Raw genomic sequence first — 27,740 nt, forward strand, 5'->3', positions numbered from 1 at the left:
TATATATATAAATTTATCACAATAAAAAGGGATGTCATAAAAAAAAATTATTACTTCATGAAAAAACTCATTCCAGGGATGTATTAGAAAAGGTCACAATTCCTCAGAGATTGATATATTTATGTGCCATTATTTGCCAAAATATATATGATACATTTAGAACAAAATACAAACGAATGAGCAATTAATTCTGTCCGCTGCATTGGTCTCTTGTTTGAAAATAATAAAACAGTTTTATTTAACAAATAAACCTTTGTTGTTGTTTTATTTCGTTTTCAGTAACTTAAGAAATATTGATCATTATCGTTCTCGCGAAGATCAACTCAAAATTACCATTTGGTCTAAATATTGAAATACCTTTAACAGTGAATTGTGATATTCCGGACACTTGTTTCCGTCATCCGGTGAATTTATTATAACTTTTATCCAGAACGAGGCATCCCGCGAAAATCGTTTCCCGGCAAAACAACAGGGAGGAGGATGTTTACAGTTTTAAATGGACGATCTACCGGAGAAAATCAAATCAACAGAGGTAAATTTACACTGGAGCGTTAACAAGTATTGTTCTATAAGATATTGTCTTTTATTTTAGAATGAAAACATATCATTTACTAGCAAAATGCTAATGCAACATGATTGTCAGCTGATTGTTATGAACCTCGTGTACACCCGATTTCTCGTTTACAGCGGCTATGCAGCAATATTTCATTATACTATGCTATGGGACTCTAATATGGATTGGTTTACGATAAAACTTAGCCCGGTATGGTGCCGTGGTCCATGCATGTTCGAGATCAACGGCACATTACGAACACGAGTGATGGACTACATAATATACTAGATATATCGGGGTTGGGGTATTTACCGAAACGGAGATGGAATTACCGAAACGGAGGAAAATGGGGCTTAAATTAGCATTCTTTTCAGAGAACGGACCCGAATATATGTTCTACAGTGCCTAACTGTGTCATATGTAAAATATCGGGGGTTTATTTGACCGAGAAGTATTTCAATTCGATTTTTTAAACATTCGCGATTAGCGGCCCGATTGTCGTCCGGGTTGCATTACCGAAATGGCCGATAATGGACCCGAAATCGATATTTTTACAAGAGAATGGACCCAATAGAATAATATTTGGTGTGTATAGATGTCAGAGGTAAAATATTTTTTATTTCTTTTGCCTAAAAGTATTTAAAAATAATTATCAAAATATCCGATCCACGACCCCATTGCCGTCATTGTTGAATTATCGAAATGGCCGATAATGGACCCGAAACCGATATTTTTACGGGATAATGGAGCCAATTAAGTATTCTTTGGTATATACAGAAGTCATATGAAAAATATTTTTGATATGTTTTCTCTAGAAGTATTTTAAAATAATTATCCAAAAACCCGATCCACGACCTAATTTTCGTTTACGCATTGGTCATGAATAAAAAAGGAGCCGGAAAACAGAAATCCGGATATATTAAAAACGAATCGGACAGCTTCTTTATTAAAAAACAACAACAACAAAAACAACAACTTCCACCTGCTTTATGAAATGATTTGGACTTCAACATTTTTGTGTTATTGAAGATATCTGAGATTTTTTAGCTATGTATGAATGATGTCAGTTCAGGGTGAGTAACACAAATTAATTCCATCAAGTACAGTACACAATATAAATCTTATTTATCCAATATTTTAATTATTAATTGACAAACATTTGAGGGAGAAGTTATGTTTTTTTACAACAGTTCTTGGCCTACAGAACATTTGATGAGATTATTATGATATACATTGTATATTGTGTTGTCGTTCTATACTTGTTGGGAAATTGGTAAGGCTTTATTATCAAATTATGTTTCCATGAAAAAAATTGATTTGACCATTTTTGCAGTCTACTGCACATTGTTTATTTCAGTATTTGACTTTTGTCTGGAGACCTCCAACATGTTTCAAATGATTTCTTTAAAACTTTTAAATATTTAACTTTGTAGTGTAATTAAAGGTGAGGGTTACAACCACTCATAAGAATTTCAATGCAACATTATATGACATCAGATGTGTGCCATCCCTTGCTACTCTTGATGTCAGTACAAAAGCTTCTCATCTCTGTATGGTTCCGATGTTTATAGTTTATGCAGATAGATTCAGCAGCCACGTCGGTCAAACGTGCCATAATAATTGTGTTGAAGATATCAATATGACATTCATAATTATAAATCTTGTCGCTTTCATTCCCATGATGATCACTAGAAGACATTGTTGTTCAAACCTATCTTTGGTAAAAATTTTGATTCAAATTCTTAAACAGTTTTCATTAATGAAATGAAACATGAAGCATAATACATGAGCATTTATGTTTTTGATTATCTTTCGAAAACAAATTAAACTTCGTGCTTTAACCATTGTTTATAATTCAAATAATTGAAACCTCAACAAGATAAGACAAATAATTACTTTTCACATTTTATTGAGCACAAAGGCAAAGACATGAAATAAACAGTTGGCAATATGAAACAAGTCAAAGTTATAGAATAAATGTTTCCCTTGTGAGATATCATTTTTTGAAAACTTCACCCACTAATGGAAAATCACTCAAATAAATCTTTAGTGTAAACAGATAATAAAATATGTGTTCTATAACTAATGAATTTAGCACTGTAATACTGCAAATTTAAAGCAAGCACTGTATTTTGCATAAAACCCCATAATTGGAATAATAAAAAGGAGACTTCCATAATTATTTTACAAAGTCATGTATTCACTGCAAAAAAGGTAGCATATTACAAACAGGTATATTTTTAAGTAAAATGAAAAATACAAAGATTAAATTTTAATAAAAAAGAAAATGCGAAAACAAATGTGCAATATAATATCAGTTGTATAGGTATGCATGGACAAAGTGATAAGCACAAAGAGAAAAAGTTATAATGTAAATTTCATTGGAATATATATATATAACAGTTACACAAGAAAACAATGCTTCTAACATGCAGTTAGCCTTATATAGTTAACATAGGATGATAGAAAATATTCCCCTCAAAATATGTTAAAAGCTTAAACACTTATGAAAAAAATAAATCAACTTTTTGTGTGAACAAATAATGTAATATATATTGTATAACTGATTTTAAAACAAGCACAGTTAAAGCATAAAACCCATAATTGGAATAAAATACAATAGAGATTTCAAAAAAATATTTCACGCAAACATGTCTGTATACTCATATTTCACTGCAAATGTAATATACCAACAAGCACTTTAAAAAAATGAATTAAATTAAAAAGATCTATCAACAATAAAAAAAAATCAGCAGCTCTATTTCCTCTGCTCTTGCTTGTTGTTCTTTAACAGAGATTCCTGGTAATCCCAGTATTCTGAAATAAAATGTTGTTACTTAATTATCTGACATATAGTGTTATTCTAATAAGATAACAAGATCCGAGAGGGATCTTGGCACCCACTATTGAATGGTATTTATTGGTTCAATAGCAGACGGATCTTATCTCTTCTTTTCCCTTCTTTCCCTCTTAATGTCTCTTCTTTTCCCTTCTTTCCCTCTTAATAATAAGATAACAGAAACAAGTGGAACCTACATGTGAAGTTTGAGGAACATCCTCCACTTCTTTTCAAGTAATAGTGATGACAATCTGAAATTCTCCAAAATCAAGATGGCTGCTTGTCAATTTTTTTTGTTTTTCTTACCACAAATCTTTACTGAATTTGCACAATTAACTAATCACCAAGGGGAACCTACTAATCACCTTTGAGAAATAATTCTCCAGTACCTATCAATAATAATCTATAATTGCCATTTATTACAATATATTTTTAAATGAATGCTGGTTATTCGAAAAAGATGAATTTTATAAGGTCACCTGAGACGAAGTCTCAGTTGACCTATTGCAATCGCCTTTTGTCCGGCGTCGTGCGTCGTGCGTCGTAAACAATTTACATTTTCAACTTCTTCTTAAAAACTGCCGAACCAAATTCAATGAAATTTTACAGGAAGCTTCCATGGCTGAGGGTGAACCAAAATTGTGAATTATATGGTCCCCACCCCCCAGGGGCCTGAGGGGCGGGGCCAAAAAGGGTCAAATTGACTAAAACTTCAAAAATCTTCTTCTCTACTCTCAGATAAGGTGGAATCAAACACTCTTCATAGATGAAAGGGTCTTAAGGTGCTTTACCAAAATTGTGAATTTCCTAGCCCTGGGGTCTCGCGTTTGCCCCATGGGAGGGGATAAACTTTACTATAGTTATAGGGAAATCACATTTTTGACTATCATTTGTTTTATTTGTTTTTAAATTCATTCTTTCATTCAAATTTACTGAAATATTTCAAAAATCAGGTGACCGTTAAGGCCCATGGGCCTCTTGTTTAAATGGTTATTGTAAATATGTATTCCCAAGGAAAACTGGTTTTGATGAAAGTAATGTAATCTTCTATAAAACTGCTAAAAAGTAAGATGTCTTTAGTTGAAAATATACATGTAGCATAATGGTAAAAATTTGAAGAAAATCTAAAACATAGCTAGTTTGTGGTTTGCTATTTTGCACCTGAAATCAGTGTTTTCTCCAAAAATAGCAAATTTTGCAAGATTCCATAACAAGTTATAAATCAAATATTAATGTGTACATAACTGGAGATTTCAATGCCAGAACTTATGACCTGATATGATGGTTTGGTTACTACTCAGAATATAAATGAAATGAATAATTTAGGAAAATATCTGACACTTAGTTAAAAATATTGTACTTGAATTGTTGAATGTATATTTCAGTTTATCATAGGTAATAAGATAAAAAAAAATTGCTTCTCTTCGTTGTATCTGTCTTTTTTTTTCCGAACTGCTCGGTTAATGGAAATTATGTAATATTCTATGAATCAAAGGGGGTAGATATGTACTTTACAAGGATGTAATATTCAATGGGGGTAGATATGTAGGATGTGTAATAATCAATTGGGGTAGATATGTACTTTACAAGGATGTAATATTCAATGGGGGTTAGATATGTACTTTACAAGGGTGTAATTATCAATGGGGGCAGATATTTTGAGAAAGATCCCTTCTGTACTTATGATGATTTCTGAAATAGCGACAAAAAGAATTGTTTATTGAGGGCCAGATTTCTAAACTCCCAAGTTTCGACAAACAATAGTTTTTCCGTTAGAGAATTATGAGTTTATTTGTCCATATACTTTAGAAGTTTAGAAACTTAAGTATAGACACTCAATTAAATTATAGTTTTACATTTTAATAGTTGTTAGATTATCATAAATAACTTATACATGTAATAACTGAAATATCTTACACCTAGTACAATGTAACATGTAGAATCTTTATTTGTAGAGATAATGTAGGTATGAAGGATGGCTCAGATATTTAGTAAAATTTTGCAATTCTGTTTGATGCATTCAGAACAAAAAACTCTGATATTATGAAATATAGAATTGTGTCATTTCTTCAGTTAAATGACTACAAAAGGCCTTATTTCCTTCATTCTTACATGTAGAACATAAATATGTAAAGATATCAAGGATATTTAAGATATTCAGTAAAATGTTACAATTCATCATCGAATAAATATCAAATTCTGAATTGCTTTGGGGTTTAATTGACTCAAGAAATTCCAGCAAATGGTCTTATTTTCTTTGTTCTTTTATGCTCAATATGTAAAAGTGATAAGGACTACTCATACATTTAGTTAAAGTTTTGAATCCATATTTTTTCTGTTTTACACAAGGGCTATATATTGTCCAGGTTTTTTTTTTGTCCGTACCCCATCCCCAGGGGTCACTCTATGATTGCCATCCCCTTATGATGTTTCAGTACAAAATTTGGTTGTAATCCACTAAGCACTTTAGGAGGAGTAGGGTTTTAAAGCAAAATAACAGCAAAGTTTCCCTTTTGGGGCCTTAACCCTCTAGCCTCATTTATATAAAAGATAACTGTCCTTCCCCAATGGTGTTTCTGGAAATAAAACACTTTGGGGTTAAGGAGGAGTAGGGTTTTGAAAGAAAAAGTCTAACGGTGGACCATGGATTGAGCATGATACATGCCATAGGTCATCCTGACCTGACCTAAAAACTATAACTTATATCATATGTTATGAAACACTCTGATTTCTTTATTCCTTATATATGGTAGATATCTACAAATTGTCTTACTTTCTTTGCTATAACATGCAGAAAATACAGAGGTAAAGATATCCAAGAAAATCAGTAAATTCTATCATATCAAATTTATCATATGAAATGCTCATTTCTATAGCCATAGGATTTGTATCCCCCTAACTTCTGTAAGATATGCCCAATATATATATATTTACCGTAGCTGTAGAATTTGTATACCCCCTTCATTATGTAAGATATGCTCATTCTACAGCCATTAAGGATTTGTATCCCTCTACTTTATGGAAGAAGAAGAAAAAGAAGTCAAGAAGAAGAATAAGAAAAAGAAGAAGAATTTCCTTTCCTCTGTCCAATATTAGCAGTTAAAAGTCTAATATTTATGGGATTATGAGTGAAAAATTCTAAATTTAATAAATGGCATGATCAATCCAATATTAGGAGTTAAGTATGTCTAGGATTTAAGGTTTTCTGATTTGGTGACAGGATCCTTCCAACGTTAGGAGTATATAAGTGCCTAAGGAAATAAGAGTTTGAATTTTTGATCATCAAATGATGATGTTTGATTTTTTTTTTAAACATTCAGGAATTTAATAAATAGTATGATCAACCTATAAGATGTTTTGCAGCAGATTCCATGACTGTCATTTCTTCTACACCTGCATCATCTGTCCAAAATCAGGAGTCTATTTTGTTTAAGATTTAAGAATTTAAGTGTCTGAAAATTAAGAATTTTAATCATAAATCATCAAGTGATGACTTTTGAATTTCATCATCATCAAATGAGTATGTTTGAATAATCTTAAAATATCAGGATTTTGACTATTAACATTTTATTTGACTTAATGATAATTTATGATATATTTGTACAATTATCATTACATTTTGTGGTATCTGAATTTTCTTTAAATATTCACGAATTAAAACAATATGTTCATTAATTTAGATATTGAGGCATCTCAAATATGGAACTAAAATTTTAAAAGTTTAACAAGTTAAAAATTAAGGTCTTTGGGTTCAAGAATTAAGATTTTTTACTTATTGGTAAAGATTTGTGAAGAATTGGGTTTTGAATGCAGGATCCATCCAATATTTAAGGACTTTGATATGCATACTATTTAAGACTGTAAGAGTCTGGGAATAAAGAGTTGTCTCATCATCAAATGAGTATGTTTGAATTACAGTGTATATCAAAATATTCAGGATTATAACTAATATCATTTTACTTGACTAAGTGATAATTTATGATATATTTGTACAATTATCATTACATTCTGTACCATATAATAAAAAATTATAAACCTGTAAATTTTGACTTCATAAAATTGATTTTTAATCTAAAAAATATTGGGTCGTCATCATCCTATCACTGAAATCAATGCAAGTCTAGACTTAGGAAAAATTCCTTGTTGGAAACATGTAAATGGTTAATTCAAATTTATAAATCTACAACAGTGTCAAAATTTGCAAAAAAAAAAAAGTTAAAGTGTTTCTTTGGTCCGACTAAAATATCTCTTAAATATTGACAAAAGCTTCACTTCAGGAGTTTATTATAAATGAACTAAAAGTGTTCATTTATGCTGTAAATTTTTTTTATGCGTGTATATTTTTGCTTAATAATCAGTTTTAATATCATAACAAACACAAAACTGATCTTTTAAAAACCTATGGATATTTATGTTTTATTTCAGTTAATTATAGAAAAGGTCTGAATATTATAAGTAATTGAGGCAAAATGCAATCTCTCAAATAAAATTGAATAAAATTCATGTATTGAATATTGTGTTCGCTTTGATTTTATTTTGTATTTAGATGATTGGTTTGGTTTGGTTTATTTTAATATAAACTTTATTTTATTCATTCAATTCATACATATACAATACACAATCATACAATCATAATGTGAATAGGATTCGGAAACAAGTATAAGACTTATATTAATCCGTTTCCTTTTATGACACATTGAATAAACGGCAGCAAGTGGGAGAATACGTAAGTGAGCAATGTAATACTTGAATAAATGAAAAATGGGGAAATTCGGAAAGAGGAGAGATGAAAAGACCAGAAGAAAAAGATCAGAGAGGAATTTTATGCCATGACATGAGATATACAACCTGCTGTAACAGCTGTGCAAACAATAAAGAATAAAAAAAAATAAAAACAATCATTCAAATCTTTTAGAAATAATTATAAATTCTTGAACACTGGAAAAAATCAAAAGATTTTCATCATACGTGAGTTCGTTATCACCGAAGAGTAGTATTTCAGTTGATAAGGGATAGTTTAGAGCACTAAAACAACGTAAGCGAAACTGCGCGAAAAGTGGACAACGTAATAAGAAATGTTCGTTGGTCTCATCTTCATGATTACACGTGCATAGAGGACTATCTATAAGATTTTTATGAAATAGATAAAATTTTAGTGGACTGCACTCCATCCTTAATCTTGCATGGTGAATCTGACCCAGTCTATTACCGCTAAGGAAGTAATGTGGAACTTTGTGGCGTGGTTTATTCAAATGACTTTTCAATTTAGTTATGGACGGATCACTTTTGATTGCATCTGGCAAGGAATTCCACAAAGGGATTACAGATGGCAGGAAGGATTTCATGTAAAGACTTGTGCGACAAGGAGGAGGGCGAAAGTTATTTCCAACACGAGTATTGTGATCATGGATGCTATTATTACGTCGAGGAAGAATTTCTTGTAGATACTGAGGAAGGAGACCGTGAACCATTTTATGGAAATAAATTAATTTGTGGTGTTAACGTCTTTGCTCTAAGGGAAGCCAGCCTGTTTCAAGATAAAGTTTTACTCTACTTGTGAGTTTAGTCGCCAGTAACTATACGCGCTGCCTCTAATTGGAGATTTTCTAGCATGTCAGACTGAGTTTTTGTAAGGTTATCCCAAACAATGTTCCCATATTCAAAAATAGGTCGGATAAGAGTAAAATACAAAGTTTGAAGGGAAGTACGATCTAAAGTGAATTTGAATCTGCGTAAAAGATTCAATTTTGGTGAAACCTTGGATATGATCAAGTTGATATGATCAGTCCAACCGCCATTGTTGGACAGAGTCAAACCGAGATGCCTATGTGAACTTACCTCAGAAAGCAAAATATTGTTCATATGTAGAGGGGGATGAATTGGGGAATTAGTCTTTTTGGATATTAATAAAGTTTCTGTTTTAGTAGGATTGAAGTTAACCAACCAATTCACTGACCATTCATGAATTTTACGAAGATCGAAATTCAAATCGACTGCACTTATCCTAGGTGAGTCGATAATGACATACAAAGAGGTGTCATCTGCGAATAATTTTATATTAGCTCGTATGTCTTTCACAATGTCATTTATAAATAAAAGAAACAAAAGGGGGCCCAGTATCGAGCCTTGGGGAACCCCGGCCTTAATTTCAGACCAATTAGAAAATTTTCCGTTGATAACAACTCTTTGTTTACGATTGTAGAGATAATTTTCGAACCATTTTAGAAGTGAACCCCGAATTCCAAAACCTGAAAGCTTACTTAGTAGTCCCTTATGCCAAACGCGGTCAAAAGCTTTGCTAATATCACAAAAAAACATTCGTATTTCTTTACCATGGTCTAAAGCAGAGTAAATATCATGAGTTATAGCAAGAAGTTGATTAACGGGTGAGTCGCCGTGTCTAAATCCAGATTGGTGAGGAGAAAGTAGCGAGTGGGCATGCAAAAAATTGTGAACATATTTAAAAATGCATCGTTCCATTAATTTTCCAACAATAGATAATAAGGATATCGGTCTATAGTTTGTTAAGATAGACTTATTTTCTTTTTTATGTACAGGGGTTACATTAGCAGATTTCCATTCTGTTGGGAAAATACCAGATGTTAGAGATAGGTTAAACAGTGTGCTTAAGGGCTTACATATAATATCAACAGATTCTTTAAGCAAGCGAGGATTCACAAGGTCGGGGCCAATGGCTTTAGAACAGTCTAGATTTAATATAGCGTCTTTTACATCAGTAGCAGTGATATGTATATTAGAAAGAGTGTGGTTACATTCGTAATTAATGTTTGGAAGTTCAGCGTTTGAGTCATCAATAGTTGACTGGGCACAGAAAAAATCGTTGAACAAGGAAGCTTTTTCGAAATCATCTGAAACTACAGTGTCATTGTGAAGAAGTGGTGGTATCGGGGATTTTCTATAATTTGGCAATAATGAGTATACAGTGGTTTATTTTGTTTAACGTCCTATTAACATCTAAGGTCATTTAAGGACGGCCTCCTGTGCGTGTGGTATGTATGCGTGTGGTGAGTGCGTATGTGTGTTATGGGAGGCTGTGGTATGTTCGTGTTAAGTCTCCTTGTGATAGGCCGGAACTTTTGCAGATTTAAAGTGCTATCTCACTGAAGCATATGACATGCCTACTTAACAAGGAAAAAGCATATTAATAATGGAAAACATTAAACATACATGTTTAGTACACTTGAAGTAGAATCTCTTGAAGTTTTCTTATGAATTCAAACCACCTAATGGACCATAATTTTAATCATATCTTCACTGTGGCAAGTTTGAAATTTAGAAGCCCATCTGAATACACAACTGATGGTCTTATTCTCCTTGAACTTTTTTAGGGCCTCCATGGAATATACATAAAATATTTTGCTTATATGACGCCCTCTTATCAGTTTTTTATTTCTTTTTTTTTTAAATTAAAATATTTTGGAATATTGTGGTTTATTATACAGTATATATATAATTTAAGGTTTATCATGGGTTTATAAGATATATTCTTATTTTGGTAAAATGTGCCATAATCAAAATAACATATGTTTTTAATATTGCTTATGTAATATTTTAATGTTATTATGGAATATTTAATGTACTTAATATTAATTGCACAAGGCACAAAAGAAGAGTAACAAGCTCAGTACCTGATACAATATTTTTAATTCATACTCAACTTTTGAGTTTTATACTGATGTTTAATGAACAGTTTAAGATTTAATTTATACCTGTTATATTTAAATCTTAGGAAATTAACTCTTAAGTATATCTCACAGGTGAAAAAAAGGTTATAGGACCACCCCCCCCCCCCCCCCCCCAAATCTCTCTCTCTCTCTCTCCACCTTCAACACAGGTGTGTTACACCTGGACAGTTCAGTTATAGCCTAAGGGGATCTTTCAATACACTGGTCAATAATGTAAGTTACACAGGCGTGTCAATCATCTCCCAAGGTGTGAAAAATTAATCTTCAAATATTTAGAAATAACTTTCATATCTGAAAGTATTAGTTGGCTAAAAGGGTGATGTGGAGTAATATGTAAAATTTACGTATCGCAAATTCATATTGTCAAGTAAGTAATTCATACAGAAATTGGATCCAATTAAGTAGTTAATGTCATAAAAATGGAAATGATCATAATCTTCTTTGTCCTGCACTCGCTATTTCTTGCATATTGGGTAAAAGGTATTATCATGCAATGTAAATTCTTATTTTTGCATTTTTGCGTTGGAATTATGAAACATCAACATGGTAATTATAAGGAGGTACGGACAAAAACATCATAATTTATTGTACAAACTTAAAGAGATTTTGTTTTCAATGATAAGCTTTCCTGATTTTTTTCTACACTCAATTATAAAGTATCTTAATTATGAAATGTGTGTGAATGAAAGTTAATAAGATTTCTAAAAGCCAAAAGGTTTTCAATTCAATTCAATTCAACAACTTTTTTGTTGATTACTGAATTTTAAAGCAGCACAGTATACATGTTTTATAAGGAAATAATTAAAATAATGTGTTTGGTTGCTAGGTTTCCAATGTTTCTTACAATATCTGCATGATCCTACAGAGTATACGTACACGCCTTTCTGAAAATGACAAGTAAATATTAAAAATCTTTACAACATGATTAAGGGTTGTACAAATGACACAAGATATTTATATCTTTCAAAATAAATTAAGATATAGATACAGCAAAAATCAATTATAATTGTTTTGTCCTAATTAAGACACCTGAATGATTCTCAGGGACTTAAAGTGATTAAAAGGACCCGAAAGCGACCAAAAAACTGATATCAGATCATCTTATGTAAAACAACTAGTTAATCAAGTATATCTAATCATCATATCATCACTACTTATACACTTAGTTAGAAGTAGCTAGATATTTCCTATAACTTAAAAAAGACAGAATGTTTTAAGTAATTTATTCATACAAAAAAGAAAACCTACAGAATAAAGATTTTTGCTCACCATCATCAGATGGAAGTACATAAACAATTCCTTATAATTCCCATTTTTAGCTCACCTGGACCAAAGGTCCGGTGAGCTTATGTCATGGCGCAGCGTCCGTCGTCTGTCCGTCGTCCGTCCGTCCGTCCGTCCGTCCGTCCGTCGTCCGTCAACATTTACTTCAAATCGCTACTAGTCAAGAAGTTCTTATTGGATTTTGACCAAATTTGGCCAGAAACAACCTTGGCAGAAGGGGAACAGATTTTGCATAAATGGTGACTCTGACCCCCGAGGGGCCAAAGGGGCGGGGCCCAATAGGGGAAATAGAGGTAATTCTTTTAAATCGCTACTAGTCATAAAGTTATGAATGGATTTGAACCCAACTTGGTCAGAGACAACCTTGAGGGAAGAGGAACAGATTTTGCATAAATGGTGACTCTGACCCCCGAGGGGCCAAAGGGGCGGGGCCCAATAGGGGAAATAGAGGTAATTCTTTTAAATCGCTACTAGTCAAGAAGTTCTTATTGGATTTTGACCAAATTTGGCCAGAAACATCCTTGGCAGAAGGGGAACAGATTTTGCATAAATGGTGACTCTGACCCCCGAGGGGCCAAAGGGGCGGGCCCAATAGGGGAAATAGAGGTAATTCCTTTAAATTGCTACTAGTCAAGAAGTTCTTATTGGATTTTGATCAAATTTGGCCAGAAACAACCTTGGCAGATGGGGAACAGATTTTGCATAAATGGTGACTGTCCCCCGAGGGGCCAAAGGGGCGGGGCCCAATAGGGGAAATAGAGGTAATTCCTTTAAATCGCTACTAGTCATAAAGTCATGAATAGATTTGAACCCAACTTGGTCAGAAACATCCTTGGGGGAAGGGGAACAGATTTTGCATAAATGGTGACTCTGACCCCAGATGGGCCAAAGGGGCGGGGCCCAATAGGGGAAATAGAGGTAATTCCTTAAAATCGCTACTAGTCATAAAGTTATGAATGGATTTGAACCCAACTTGGTCAGAGACATCCTTGAGGGAAGGGGAACAGATTTTGCATAAATGGAGGCTCTGACCCCCAAGAAGCCAAAGGGGCGGGGCCCAATAGGGGAAATAGAGGTAATTCCTTTAAATCGCTGCTTGTCATAAAGTTATGAATGGACTTGAACCCAATTTGGTCAGAGACATCCTTGGGGGAAGGGGAACAAATTTTGCATAAATGGTGACTCTGACCCTAAAGGGGCCAAAGGGGCGGGGCCCAATAGGGGAAATAGAGGTAATTCATTTAAATCGCTACTAGTCATAAAGTTATGAATGGATTTTAATCCAATTTGGTCAGAAACATCCTTGGGAGAAGGGGAACAGATTTTGCATAAATGGTGGCTCTGACCCCAAAGGGGCCAAAGGGGCGGGGCCCAATAGGGGAAATAGAGGTAATTCCTTTAAATCGCTACTAGTCATTAAATTACGAATGGATTTTAACCCAATTTGGTCAGAAACATCCTTGGCAGAAGGGGAACAGATTTTGCATAAATGGTGACTCTGACCCCCGAGGGGCCAAAGGGGCGGGGCCCAATAGGGGAAATAGAGGTAATTCCTTTAAATCGCTACTAGTCATTAAGTTATGAATGGATTTTAACCCAATTTGGTCAGAAACATCCTTGGGGAAGGGGAACAGATTTTGCATAAATGATGGCTCTGACCCCAAAGGGACCAAAGGGGCGGGGCCCAATAGGGGAAATAGAGGTAATTCCTTTAAATCGCTACTAGTCATAAAGTTATGAATGGATTTGAACCCAATTTGGTCCGAAATATCCTTGGGGAAAGGGGAACACATTTTGCATAAATGGTGACTCTGACCCCCCGAGGGGCCAAAAGGGTGGGGCCCAATAGGGGAAATAGAGGTAATTCCTTTAAATCGCTACTAGTTGTAAAGTGATGAATGCATGCATGTTCTAAAAACAATTCTTGGGGTCTTTCAGACCTTTAGAGAGTCTGGACTTCATTAATCTTTAAAGCAGTTCGGATTCCCACACTATAACCATATATAGCATTGTTAGAGATTGACAAATAAAACAAATTCAATATGAACATTATTTTGACATTTGGTCCAATCCAACCAGGTGAGCGATACAGGCCCCATGGGCCTCTTGTTTTAAAAGTACTGCCTAACAAATTCCCTTGATCCCTACTTTTACCTATTTATCTTTGAGTCTGATCAGGAAAACAAAATGTCTTAAAGGCAGCCAGCCCACCATACGTATCGACAGTTAAATCTGTTATTGATACTTTTCCAAAAGTTTTTCTTAAGATCTAACTTAGACTTTATATGTAGGTTTCCCATATAATTAAAAGAATTAAAGTAAGAGGGGAAAGAATGGAAAAGTAGAAAAGAGATCAATCTCAATGGTGGATGCGTAGATCCCTCTGGGATCTCTTGTTATACATACATGTATACAGCTGATGGATTATGAATATTCTGTTGATTTTTTTAGAATAGATATTATTCATGGATCTGATTTTTAACAATAATGAATTTTTACTGAAGTTACACTGACATGTTGATTTCATTTAGAATTCAATTCCAATAATCCACTTATTGTTCTTGATGAGTCTTAATCTAAATTTGATAACATTCGATCATTCTAAAGTTATAAGAAAAAAGATCTGTTCATATAACAGTAATATGCATATGTACCACTATCCACTGACATGATTGGGATTACTGTATACTACACTCGCTTTTTTTGACAGGCTATCATATTTTTATGTTAATTTTTGATTTTAGAATTATAATGGAAATTTTGTGACAGCATGGCACAAAAAGTCATCTGGACACTTTTTTGCAGTTTATTAAAAAAATAATAAGAAAAAATATTAATTCATTGCCTTGACTCGATTCAATTAATTAATTACTTCAAGTTTGAAATATGGATTGGTGAGAATAAAAAATTACTATTTTTATAAGTTGTTAAAATAAATTGTTTTAAAAAATACCAAAGGTTCCACAACAATTTTACTTAGAGAATCAAACACGGTATTTCTATAGTTAAAAAACCTATAAAGAACAACTTAGAGAATAAAACACGGTATTTCTATAGTTAAAAAACCTATAAAGAACAAGAAATCCTTTTATTAATTATAACTAAATTTATAAGTATTTTTGCATGTGTTTACATAATCCGGATTTCCGTTTTCCGGCTCTTTCTTTTACTCACACCCTATGCGAGCGACTCTGTGAAATCCGAATGTGAAATCGCGAGTTTTAAAAAAAATAAATTAAAACATTTCCAGGTCACATAAACCCCTAATATTTCATACATTATCCAATTATCTACTGAAGAATAATATTTTGGGCCCTTTCTCTTCAAAAACAGATAATTTCAGGTAAATTTAATTCCATTTCGGTAGTTCGTCTCAATCGAAAATTGGGCCATCAATCGGGTATTTTAATAATTATTTTTAAATACTTCTAGGCAAAAGAAATAAAAAATATTTTACCTCTGACATCTATACACACCAAATATTATTCTATTGGGTCCATTCTCTTGTAAAAATATCGATTTCGGGTCCATTATCGGCCATTTCGGTAATGCAACCCGGACGACAATCGGGCCGCTAATCTCGAATGTTTAAAAAATCGAATTAAAATACTTCTCGGTCAAATAAACCCCCGATATTTTACATATGACACAGTTAGGCACTGTAGAACATGTATTCGAGTCCGTTCTCTGAAAAGAATGCTAATTTAAGCCCCATTTTCCTCCGTTTCGGTAATTCCATCTCCGTTTCGGTCCGTTTCGGTAAATACCCCAACCGGATATATCAGCGTATATTAAATTACGTCCCAATGACTGGTTTAATTTTGTACATTCATGATCATTGTAAGTACTGCAGTGACCTTTGCTTATTATTTGTTTGATGCTTAATTATCAAAAATTGAAATCGCCATCAAAAAATAAATTGCAAGTGCAAGTAGAAATAGCTCAGTACATATTTAGAGCTAATGTTCTTTGTTTAACATATATATAGGACTTTAGATCAATCTTCTTGTATCTTGCATGGTTATGGTCTAATAATATTAGGTCAAATTTGTCTTATAATTACCTTGCCCCAAATCATCAATGAGATGGATTTATTTCTCCTCTAGCAAAGATGGGATCACCCAGGTCAGTGACCCTGGCCTGTAAAGCGTATGCAAGAATATCGAACAAATCTACAATATGGTACTAATTATAATGATACAAGTCAATACATATACACAATCAGTAGCTTCAATGCTGTCAAGAATAGCAATACAATCACATGGCTTGCACAATCTCTGCCAACTTCTGACATATACAATGTATATGATGAGACTAGCTATGCAACCAACATATATGAACAAAGTATTGATAATTACAATATAGACAGACTGCAGCAGATCAAGACAGAAAACAAAACTGACAATGGAATTTTATTCCAAAAGATTTCGTCCTTTCTGATATTAGTACACTGCCAATAGAATACCTCTTATTTGAAAAAATACATCAAAAAATTAAGTTTGAAATTAGCCAATTCAAGTCAGCAACATATATATCTGCAGACCATATGCATCTTCACCATTTCTGAAACAGGTATGTAGCCCTGCTGAGTTATACATACCGTCTTTGATTACCATGGAAGATAAACCATATGTCCTACCTCAATAATTATGTATTAAAAGAAGTATATATACATGTAAGATAATTTGAATGTGCATGCAAATAGAACAGTTTACTACAGATGCGGAGTCTGTATTTTATAAAACCATATGTTTGTAACATATCTTGTAATTCTGTTACTGCAGGTTTCAACAAACGAATAGATACATCAACCTTCGTAGAATGTCTGGAGTGCTACAGGACAGACGAATACCTAACAGTTGGCTCAGATGATGGCGTGAGTATCGGCCATTTGCATAATTTTATATCATATACATTTATAGGGGCAATATGGACAGAATAAACCATCAATATGGGACCAAATGAGTGTGTCCCATATATCGGTATATGTAAGTTAGGTGATCATGATATGTCGCACCTAATTTTATTTTATCTACACAAAAAAAAATTGTAATGATGCCAAATGGTGTTGGAGAATGCCACATTTTCATATACATGTTAGTAGTGCACTCTGGCCCTACTGCAGACATCGTGTCAAAGCCTGTGGAAACTCAGGTCTCTTGGATGGATACCTTGTTCTATTCAATAGAGATCCTCCATATGTGGTGGGCATTATATTAGAAAATAAAGGCTCTCAACATTCAAGAACAGTTATCTCCTTTATAGTGATGCAGATGTCGATGTTGTCAACATGCTTCGGCTGCTAATAATAAGCTATTGCGGTCATCATTGGGACAACATTTACAAAATGCATATGCTCAGAAGAGCACTTTCAATTCAAGGTAGTAACTAAAATTGTAAGGTAAACATTGTTACATTATGGATACATATAATTGTGACTTCATAAAACTTTTTCATAAAACTTTTTATTGAACATGTTTCATACAAGTATGTATGCTATCTTTTGTAGGCTCTTGTTCCTCCTATTGCCTGTGAATTTTCAAGTGAGTATATAGTTCACTGTACTATTGCTGCTAATTAATAATCAGTTTAAATTTGAACTGTCTTTATAATTTTTTGAAACATAGGCCTAGAAATTGTAAAGGACTCCATATTTTTTCAGGAACATGATATTATTGATGTATAGCTATCAGGGCTTGAAGGTTGAAAATTATTTTTAGACTTCTCAGAATCATCAAATTTTAATGTAATTGATGTCATGATAATCACTTATCAGTGAATGATTTTCTCCTTGCTGTAGAACAAGGTCAGGGAAACATCCTAGCTGTGGTAGACGAGAGTGGGGGCACCATCATACAAGATACAAACAGGACTGGCCAACCAGCTCTCCTCTCTGGTAAGTAAAGTTATATATTTTATCTCCGGTTGGTCAGATATCTGTCTCCAACTGTCTCCAGCAAGTAGAGATGTCTCTGGTAGGTAAAGTTATATATGTCCATCCCCGGTTAGTCAGATATGTCTCCAATAAGTCAAGATGTCTTCTCTCTGGTAAAGTAAAGCTATATGTCTCATCCCTGGTTAGTCAGATATATGTCTCCCAACTGTCTCCAATAAGTTAAGGTGTCTCCTCTCTGATAAGTAAAGTTATATGTCTCCTCTACCTCCGGTAAGTCAGATATATGTCTCCTCTACCTCCGGTAAGTCAGATACATGTCTCCTCTACCTCCGGTAAATCAGATATATGTCTCCTCTACCTCCGATAAGTCGAGATGGGGGGGGGGGGGCGCTGTGGCCGAGTGGTTAAGGTGTCCGGACACTTTAACACTAGCCCTCCACCTCTGGGTTGGGAGTTCAAAACCTACGTGGGGCAGTTGCCAGGTACTGACCGTAGGCCGGTGGTTTTTAACAAAAACAAACCAAACCAAAATAAGTCGAGATGTCTCATCTCTGATAATCAAAGTCAGATATGTCTCCTCTTCCTCCGATTTTAAAAGTCTCTTTTACCTCCTGCATTAAGTCAGATATGTCTCCTCTACCTCCAGTAAGTCAGTTATATATTTTTCCTCTACAATAAGTCTGATAGATATATGACAATCTGTCCTATTTGGCAAAGCCTGTTACATTAACCTGTCCTCTTTCATAATAGCATTCTTGTGAAAGATAGTCTAACGAAAGCTTGTCACTTGTAATTTACACATGTCAACTCAAGACAAGTCGTTACCTCCAACAATTGTGCTCTCCTACAGATTATATCTGTCCATCTTTAGACTGCGATTAATAAAACTCTGGTTTGTCTGTCGTGGCAACCTGTCTTGTTTAGTGCAACTGCATGTAAATGTAAAAATATTGTATGATAATAATGTTCACTTATCCTCTGTTTACAGAGTGGCAGGCCCACAGTAATGCTATCTTTGATCTGGCATGGGTTCCTTTGGAGAATAAACTGGTGACAGCATCCGGCGACCAGACAGCAGTGTTGTGGGATGTTCCTAGAGCAGAGAAACTGGATGTGTTCAAGGGCCACACCAGTAGTGTTAGGACAGTAGCATTCAGGAGTGATGACTCGGGTAATTAACCATCCTAAAGGACATTCCTCTCAATCAGGCTGTAGATCTGTTGTGAAGAAATGCAGATCTGTGTGGCAAATAACTTTAAAGAGTGTTACATGTTCTGTATATATAGTTAAATGCTACATTGTTATTTGTTATGAGGATGAAGACTAATTTTTCTCTTTCTATATATGACATATTAAATACATTTTAATGCTTTTTGCAATGCATTCAGCAACAATTGATCAGTGCATTTAGTTTAAGGTGTGAAAAGATGTTAATGGGAAACCATGCAAACACTTATTTCTAGAAAATCTTTTCTTCAAACCCCAACTTCAAATGTTATATGATCTGTTTGCCTTTCAGCTGTGTTTGCGACAGGCTCCCGAGATGGACATATAATGATATGGGATACCAGGTGTAACAGGAAAGGTATATCTCTCGTATAGGTATTTGATTGATAAAGTTCATTAGCTGTTCTCCTTAAATAGTGATATCACAGATTTCTTTGATATATTGTTCAAAGATAAAAAAAAAAACTGTTTCTATAAATCTTCAGTTTGTATGGTGGTTTTGATTCTTATCTGAAATTATTATTTTCATTGACAAGTGGAAAACTACTGATTTACATATTGATATACATGTAATTCATAATCCTTTAGGATTGTTTATTGTTGTTTACTCTAGGTTATTCTAATATTAATTATTTTCAGATGGATTCCTCTCGCCAGTAAATACCATACATAATGCCCATGCATTACAGCAACCATCTACATGTAAACGCCGAAACAGACAGAAGTTGGGACCTGCCAGGGTAAGATACTGCTGTACATTGGGAAATAAATGAGTTAAACTTTTGTCTTTTTCATCCTACTTAATTGTTGTGATTGCATCTCTGAAAAATTCAATACAAATCTACAAAACTGCAAATATTGAGAGAATTTGTCATTTAATAGCAGGTATCAATAAAGGGTATTCCACCTTGAGAATACTTTTGTTGTACATTTAATCAATTCTATCTACGGTAGTGTGTGGAACTGAAAGATTAGAACATTCTGTGAAAGACAACCAGTTTTATTAGCTCACCTGGACCGAAGGTCCGGTGAGCTTATGCCATGGTGCAGCGTCCGTCGTCCGTCCGTCAACATTTGCTTCAAATCGCTACTAGTCATAAAGTTCTTATTGGATTTTGACCAAATTTGGTCAGAAACATCCTTGGCAGAAGGGGATGAGATTTTGCATAAATGGTTACTCTGACCCCCAAGGGGCCTGAGGGGCAGGGCCCAATAGGGGAAATTAAGGCAATTCCTTTAAATCGCTACTAGTCATAAAGTTATGAATGGATTTGAACCCAATTTGGTCAGAAACATCCTTTGGGGAAGGGGAACAGATTTTGCATAAATGGTGACTCTGACCCCCAAGGGGCCAAAGGGGCGGGGCCTAATGGGGAAATAGAGGTAATTCCTTCTAATCGCTACTAGTCATAAAGTTATGAATGGATTTGAACCCAATTTGGTCAGAAACATCCTTCGGGGAAGGGGATCAGATTTTGCATAAATGGTGACTCTGACCCCCAAGGGGCCTGAGGGGCAGGGCCCAATAGGGGAAATTAAGGCAATTCCTTTAAATCGCTACAAGTCATAAAGTTATGAATGGATTTGAACCCAATTTGGTCAGAAACATTCTTTTGGGAAGGGGAACAGATTTTGCATAAATGGTGACTCTGACCCCCAAGGGGCCAAAGGGGCGGGGCCTAATGGGGAAATAGAGGTAATTCCTTCAAATCGCTACTAGTCATAAAGTTATGAATGGATTTGAACCCAATTTAGTCAGAAACATTCTTGGGGGAAGGGGAACAGATTTTGCATAAATGGTTACTCTGACCCCCAAGGGGCCTGAGGGGCGGGGCCCAATAGGGGAAATTGAGGCAATTCCTTTAAATTGCTACTAGTCATAAAGTTATGAATGGATTTGAACCCAATTTGGTCAGAAACATCCTTTGGGGATGGGGAATAGATTTTGCATAAATGGTGACTCTGACCCCCAAGGGGCCAAAGGGGCGGGGCCCATTAGGGGAAATAGAGGTAATTCCTTCAAATCGCTACTTGTCATTAAGTTATGAATGGATTTGAACCCAATTTAGTCAGAAGCATTCTTGGGGGAAGGGGTTACACAATGTCTTGAGGGCTATTTCAGTAAAATATCTACCAACGGGAGGAGTTTCTAAGTTAATACAGTAATATGTCCAGGTATAAAATATACTCCAGGTCATGTGTGACATTTTAGAAATATTTAGATTGGTAAATATTGGTTTCAATATAAGTTTTTTTTTTTTACAGGACAGTCAACAGAGTGTAACAGTAGTGACTTTTCAAACGGACACCACTCTTATATCTGCTGGGGCGGTGGATGGGTAAGTACTAAGTAAGCTGGCTAGATCAGGATCATCACGTCTGTAGGACGGAGAGAAAAGCCTTATGAATCACATTATTTTGCTGTAACAAGTATTTCCTTGTTCAAATCGTATTACTTATTCTTTGGAGATGTCCATATGGTTTCCTTGAAAATAGATATGGCTGTTGACGTCACACGCCGTTTTCACGATGACGTCACACACTTGCAGGTTATACAAGATGTATTTTGATATTGCAATAGGGACTTGATATAAAGCCAAGATGAGTGACAATAATGGCATGGGAAAACAATATTTGCCCAAAATTTGATCTTTTGATATTCATATATTTCCATTAGTACAAGATTTAGGGATCTTTCAATAAGTTTATTGGAAATGGAAACTGGTGAAGAATCTTATTGGAAATACATATATATTTGAAATGTTTTTGTCATACTATATGAAGATCACCTTTATTAAGCTATTAAAATAGTTTTCCCTTTATCCTTGGATGGTTAATTTATACAGGTTTGACATTCTATTTGTTTGAAATTTTGTAGATGTGTGAAGTTCTGGGATCTGAGGAAGACCTATAGTCAGATGACCACTATGCCCGAGTCTAGACACACTATCCCTTATAGTGGTACCAGCCAGAGAAAACACGGTCAGTATAATCTACGTAACAGTCATTAAATTCTTCTCAGCTGTTCGTATATATACTTCTTAGTTCATATTTAAATTAGTCCAATACTTTAGAGGATGCAGTTAAGATATTAGACTTGTGTTCCCTGTAACAAGACCTTTTCATTGGCCACTGTATATGAACCGTATGGGATAGGGCTTTCATATTTGACGTATGTTCCTTGTGACAAGACCTTTCCGTTGATACTACAATTGTGGACATGCCGTTCTTGGCCGTGACTTTCGACCTACTTTTCTGTTTTCTGACAACTCTTGTTGGATTTGTATTTCTATTTATGACACAAGGTTCTCGATCACACACAGGATTCTGGTTAAGGGCTATTCACCAAAATGTCTATCCAACGGGAGGACTCCAGACACCAATTTCATCACCATTCCTTAACTTAAGATATTTCATTTGAAAGCATTACAGAAATTATATAAAACTTCGAATTTCACCTTAAATTCTGCAATGCTTTCCTATGGAAAATTTTAAGTTGAGGAATTTTATTAAGTTAGGGAAGGTTGAAGACACTTGTGTTTGGTTTATCAAATAAGAACCACAGAAAGAAGTGAACTTTAAAATATTACAATGTGTGACACATTTTCTCCAGCATCCACCTTCAGGGCTTTTTCTCACTGGTTTGGGAAGGGGCCTTTTTGTCTCATTTTGGGAAGTAAATTGGTGAATTGAGAAAGATTTTTTCAGGAGTAAACTGCAAATTTTGGGGATTTGGCTTCAAAATGAAACATTTTTAATTGGGAATGGGGCCCATTAACGGACTTAAAAAGCCCTCAGAAAAAGTCCTGACCTTGGTTAGAATTCCTTTGATTTCTCCTGTAGGATATATATATGTTTTACTGAAATAGCCTTAATGAGCCTTTTTACTGCTATTGCCAGGATTTACCAGTCTCACAATGGATGTGTACAGAAGCATCCTTTTTGCCAGCTGTACAGATGACATTGTATACCAGTATGACATCACAACAATGCAGCCAGGCCTCAGTAAGTTCTGTTGTCACTATTGGTCCATCTGAGGCCAAAATTAAAATTGAAATGTGTGTCATCTAACCAATCGACCAACAATTACAGATATAGCCCTACGGAACAATTTCTGTAAATATGTTTTAAATATGTCTTCAATAAATAATTAAAAAATTAAAAAAATTACGCATTACCATCCAGTTCAGAATAAAAAAAAATTCAAAATGTTGTTTTAAAATATTCTGAAATTATTTTTAAGAAGAGATCAATAAAGAGATATTTCAATTACCTACTTAACATAGCCAACCTACAAATGATATGTATCCAGCTCATCACTGGATCAAATGTTAAAAGTAATTGTCAAATTTTTAAACAAGAGTTATAAATTTTCTTGTTTTCTTATTTTGTGCAGAGAACAAAAAAACTAAAGCTTTTTTTACAAAGGTGATAAAACGTTATGTTATTAAAGTAATTTATTGATATTTTCATTTTCCAGTATTGACTGCCTTTGTATTGTGTTACAGTGTATCAGTATCGGGGCCACAGGAATAACTCATTTTATGTGAAGACCTGCATTAGTCCTGATAATCAGTTCCTCCTCAGTGGTTCATCTGATGAGGTTGCTCACATCTGGCAGGTAGGAAAAAATACTTTCTTTCCTGCTCACAACTGACATAAACTTTGAGATGAACATTGTCAAATATTGTGCTTTTCAAATTGACCCTTCCCTATCCTTGAGTAGTTCTTGGTATTGCTACTTCTTCAAAAGTGCTAAATGGATATTACTTGAATTTCTTAGAAATGTTTCAAATTCATCTTTTGTGGTACATATTTTATTTCAATGGTGGACACTAGATGCTATGGTATCCATCCAGTTGAGATTACGTAAATTTTGTAGGATTGAAAGTAAAGTTGCTTTTGCAATTGTATATTTACAGGTTGGTAAACCAAACCGAAGCCCGATTGTACTTAAAGGACATAAAGCGGAAGTGTCTGACGTCGCATGGTCACCAAATGACCTGAGCAAGGTGGGCATTTGTGTTCAAAATTAATTGTTGCTTCTATATGTTGGTTATGTAATGTCACTCAGGATATTTCTATGTGTTGGTTATGTAATGTCACTCAGTATATTTAGTTTGTCTTGTCACTATCTAAATTTATTCCATATAAAATTTTAGGTGGTGACACTATCTGATGACAACTCTGTGAGGGTATGGAGAATCAATAGGAGATTATCTCCCCCTGAACAAGGGGAAGTGATAGGAACAGCTGAGAGGACCCACAGGGAAATAGGTACAGTCAGATTTAAACTTCATATTTTATTTACTGTTATCATCTAGTGATTTTGAGATGTATATTCTTTAGAGATTGTAGTTATAAATTCATTTTGGTAATTGTGTGTAAAATATGTATAAATCTTACAGAAAAATCTGATGTGTTAAGCTTTCTGGAAGTATGTAGTAATAAACAGTCCACTATCAATAGAAACACTGAATCTTTCCAAAAGTTTTATATGGTTGTACTGTAAAAACAGACCAGTGTGTGTTGCTTCTGTAGTTTATATTCTTTTGGTTTTCATACTGAGATGATTTAAAACTTTAATTGATTAGAAATAAGGAAAAAAAAATTTGAATCCCTCTTTATGCATGAAATCATTTACAATTCAATATAGGTACATCAGCTAGGCAAACAGAGGAAAAGGAAAACCAGGAACAAATTTTCATCAACGAAAAAACAACCTACAGGAGATAAACCAAGTAAAACTCCAAACTTAAAAAAGACAAAATCTGCTGAAAATTCACCTGGCAGTTTATCTAACATGTCACCTTCCATCAAACATTGGCTGAGTGGAAAGAAAACACCATCTTCAAAGGTTATGGCTAACAATAAATCTCAGCAGTCTATTACAAGTGATTCGGCAGGCTCAAAATCGGAGAGGAAAAGACCATGTAAGAGAAAGCTAGTGTCTGACTCGCCTGATCAAAATCCTTCAAAACGACAAAATGTGTTACAAGAATTGCAAAGTCCACACAAAAGTGCCAGTCCAACTATCGCCGCTTTCAGGAATGATTATGGAGCCTGTTCCAAGTCTCCTGTTAGAAATAGCCCTCAAAAATGGAACAGTCCACAGAAATTTAGTAGTCCAAGGAAAATAAATTTGAACTTCAACAGTCCAAAGAAATTGAATTTAGACAGTCCTCAAAATAAGCTCACAAATAGTCCGAGTAGCTCTAGTTTGAACAAAGAAAGTCCAAAGAAATCCAACAGCGTTAGAGTTTTGAACATGCCTCTACAGTGTATTACTAAGCAGTCTGTTATTACTGCTTCACCCACTGCTGATCTGCCGAACCTTGTTTTATCTGGAGAAGTGAACCGTGTAAATGTGTGTTACCCATTGGGAAAGGAGAATAGTCCACAAAAGGGTACTCCACCTATGAACTGGTTAAATCAGATACGACAACAAAAGCTTGGAAGGGATGGGGAAACAAATCAAAGGCTCAAGTTTAGTCCCTGTAGAAGCTTGTTCTACAACAGTGCAGATTGTTCACCTGCTGAAAGTGCAGAGAGCAGCCAATCGAACACCGAAGAACCTAGTCATACCAGCAGTCAGACGGAGGAGGAACCAAAGGTGAGAACAGTGTCTTTAACTGTTTACGATTGTACATGATGACATCAAATGTTTATACAATGTTTAGGAATTACAGTATATTGGTGATTGTGTAACATTTCTACCAGTAATTGCTTTGCCTGAAAGTTTAATAACAATTAACATTTAATAGTTGTTAGTTAATAGTGTGAAAATAAGTACCCAACAAACAGTTATGATGATTATGGATATAATTGTATGCATATAATTGTATGCATATGCAACAATGTAAAAACATATTTACTTGTTTAAAACATAAAGTTTTTAAAGTGTTGTTAATGAAACCTTAATTTTTGCAAACTATTTCTGATTAGGATAACTATGAAATATTGGTCCTGTGAAATTAAATGAGTATATTAAAAGTGTATATGGCTTCAGCAGTTTCTGGTATTTCCGATTCTATGTTATAATTTCTGGTAATATTTCTTTGATTTTTTTTCGTTTCAGACACCAGTCAGAGGGATGAAATCGCTAAAACATTATTTCCAACCTCGTCCATCTCCCAAGGTTGATCCTGTAGGATAATATCCAACAATTCTGGAATCTTACAGAATTTACCAATACAGTTAGGACAAATTTGAAACTTGTCCTATTGTCTAGGAGGAATAAATAAGCTGATGGAAGGGTCATAACTGCTGAATCTGTATTAAATGGGTTTTGCCATAATTGGAAAAAATGAACACGGCGTCTGACAGACATGTACTGGATTTATTTGTTTGTACACTGTAAATATATATATTTGAATGGTTGATTTTTTTGGAAGTTACCACAATAAATTGTTTCTTTTTATTATTTGATACAGTATTTTGCATATCAATAATTTAGAATTACCGGTATAACATATGTTGTATCATTTATTTTTATGAAATTTACGTTCTCATTCAGAGGGTGTTCTATTTTTTGAGCAAAATTTCTTTTAAAAAGACCATGTTGGGATATGTTTGACCAAAACAAACACGAGGATATAACACATGTAGAATCAGAGCAGATGATGAATTTTATATGTAACCTAGTAAGGAATGTTGGCTGTAAGATGCTAAATATATTAGCTCTTGTATACATGTATTGTATGTGCATTAATCCTGCCTGGCTTACAAGATTATTAAATGAAAGAATAAAATGGAAACAAAAGCTAGATGACATGTCTTTTATTATTATTAGGTCATCAAACTCAAAGGGTCGGAATAACATATAGCCATTGTGCATCGTCTGCCGTCTGCTAACTTTTCATGTTTTGAACTTCTCAAGTTCCACCAGTGGGATCCAGCCCAATCATAACCTGAAATGATCCTAAGATGGTTCTGACCAAGTGTTGTTATTTTTCGGATCTGTCTGAAATCCAAGATTGCCGTCATGGCAGCCATCTTGAAAAACACATTTTAAACTTCCCCAGTTCCATTGGTGCCATTGAGTTGAAAATTGGTAGGAATGTTGAAGGTCATTCGAAGCCAACAAAGTCTTATTTTTTGACCTCGTAAAATCTTTGACACAGCAACCATGAAGATCATTTTGTAACACGATTGCACAACCACGTTTTCTTGAAAAAACACCTGTTTTCAATGTCTTAAGTTCAACCAGTGTGATTCAGCTCAAGCTTACCTGAA

General features: G+C 34.3%; 1 protein-coding gene across 1 annotated transcript; it reads left to right on the plus strand.

The window, feature by feature from the left end:
- The first annotated feature begins 411 nt into the window (after positions 1–411).
- Positions 412–27,273, plus strand: LOC117323481 (denticleless protein homolog). The gene is given in 16 exon segments (XM_033878729.1): positions 412–532; positions 17,167–17,258; positions 17,892–17,925; positions 18,183–18,278; positions 19,267–19,449; positions 19,798–19,863; positions 20,145–20,245; positions 21,771–21,844; positions 22,384–22,487; positions 23,406–23,510; positions 24,014–24,126; positions 24,428–24,517; positions 24,668–24,782; positions 25,162–25,236; positions 25,238–26,118; positions 26,584–27,273. Coding segments are annotated over 16 exon segments (2,259 nt in total). The 5' UTR covers positions 412–480; the 3' UTR covers positions 26,662–27,273.
- The last annotated feature ends 467 nt before the right edge of the window (positions 27,274–27,740 follow it).

Source organism: Pecten maximus, chromosome 3, assembly GCF_902652985.1.
Source record: "Pecten maximus chromosome 3, xPecMax1.1, whole genome shotgun sequence".
NCBI classification, from domain to species: domain Eukaryota; kingdom Metazoa; phylum Mollusca; class Bivalvia; order Pectinida; family Pectinidae; genus Pecten; species Pecten maximus.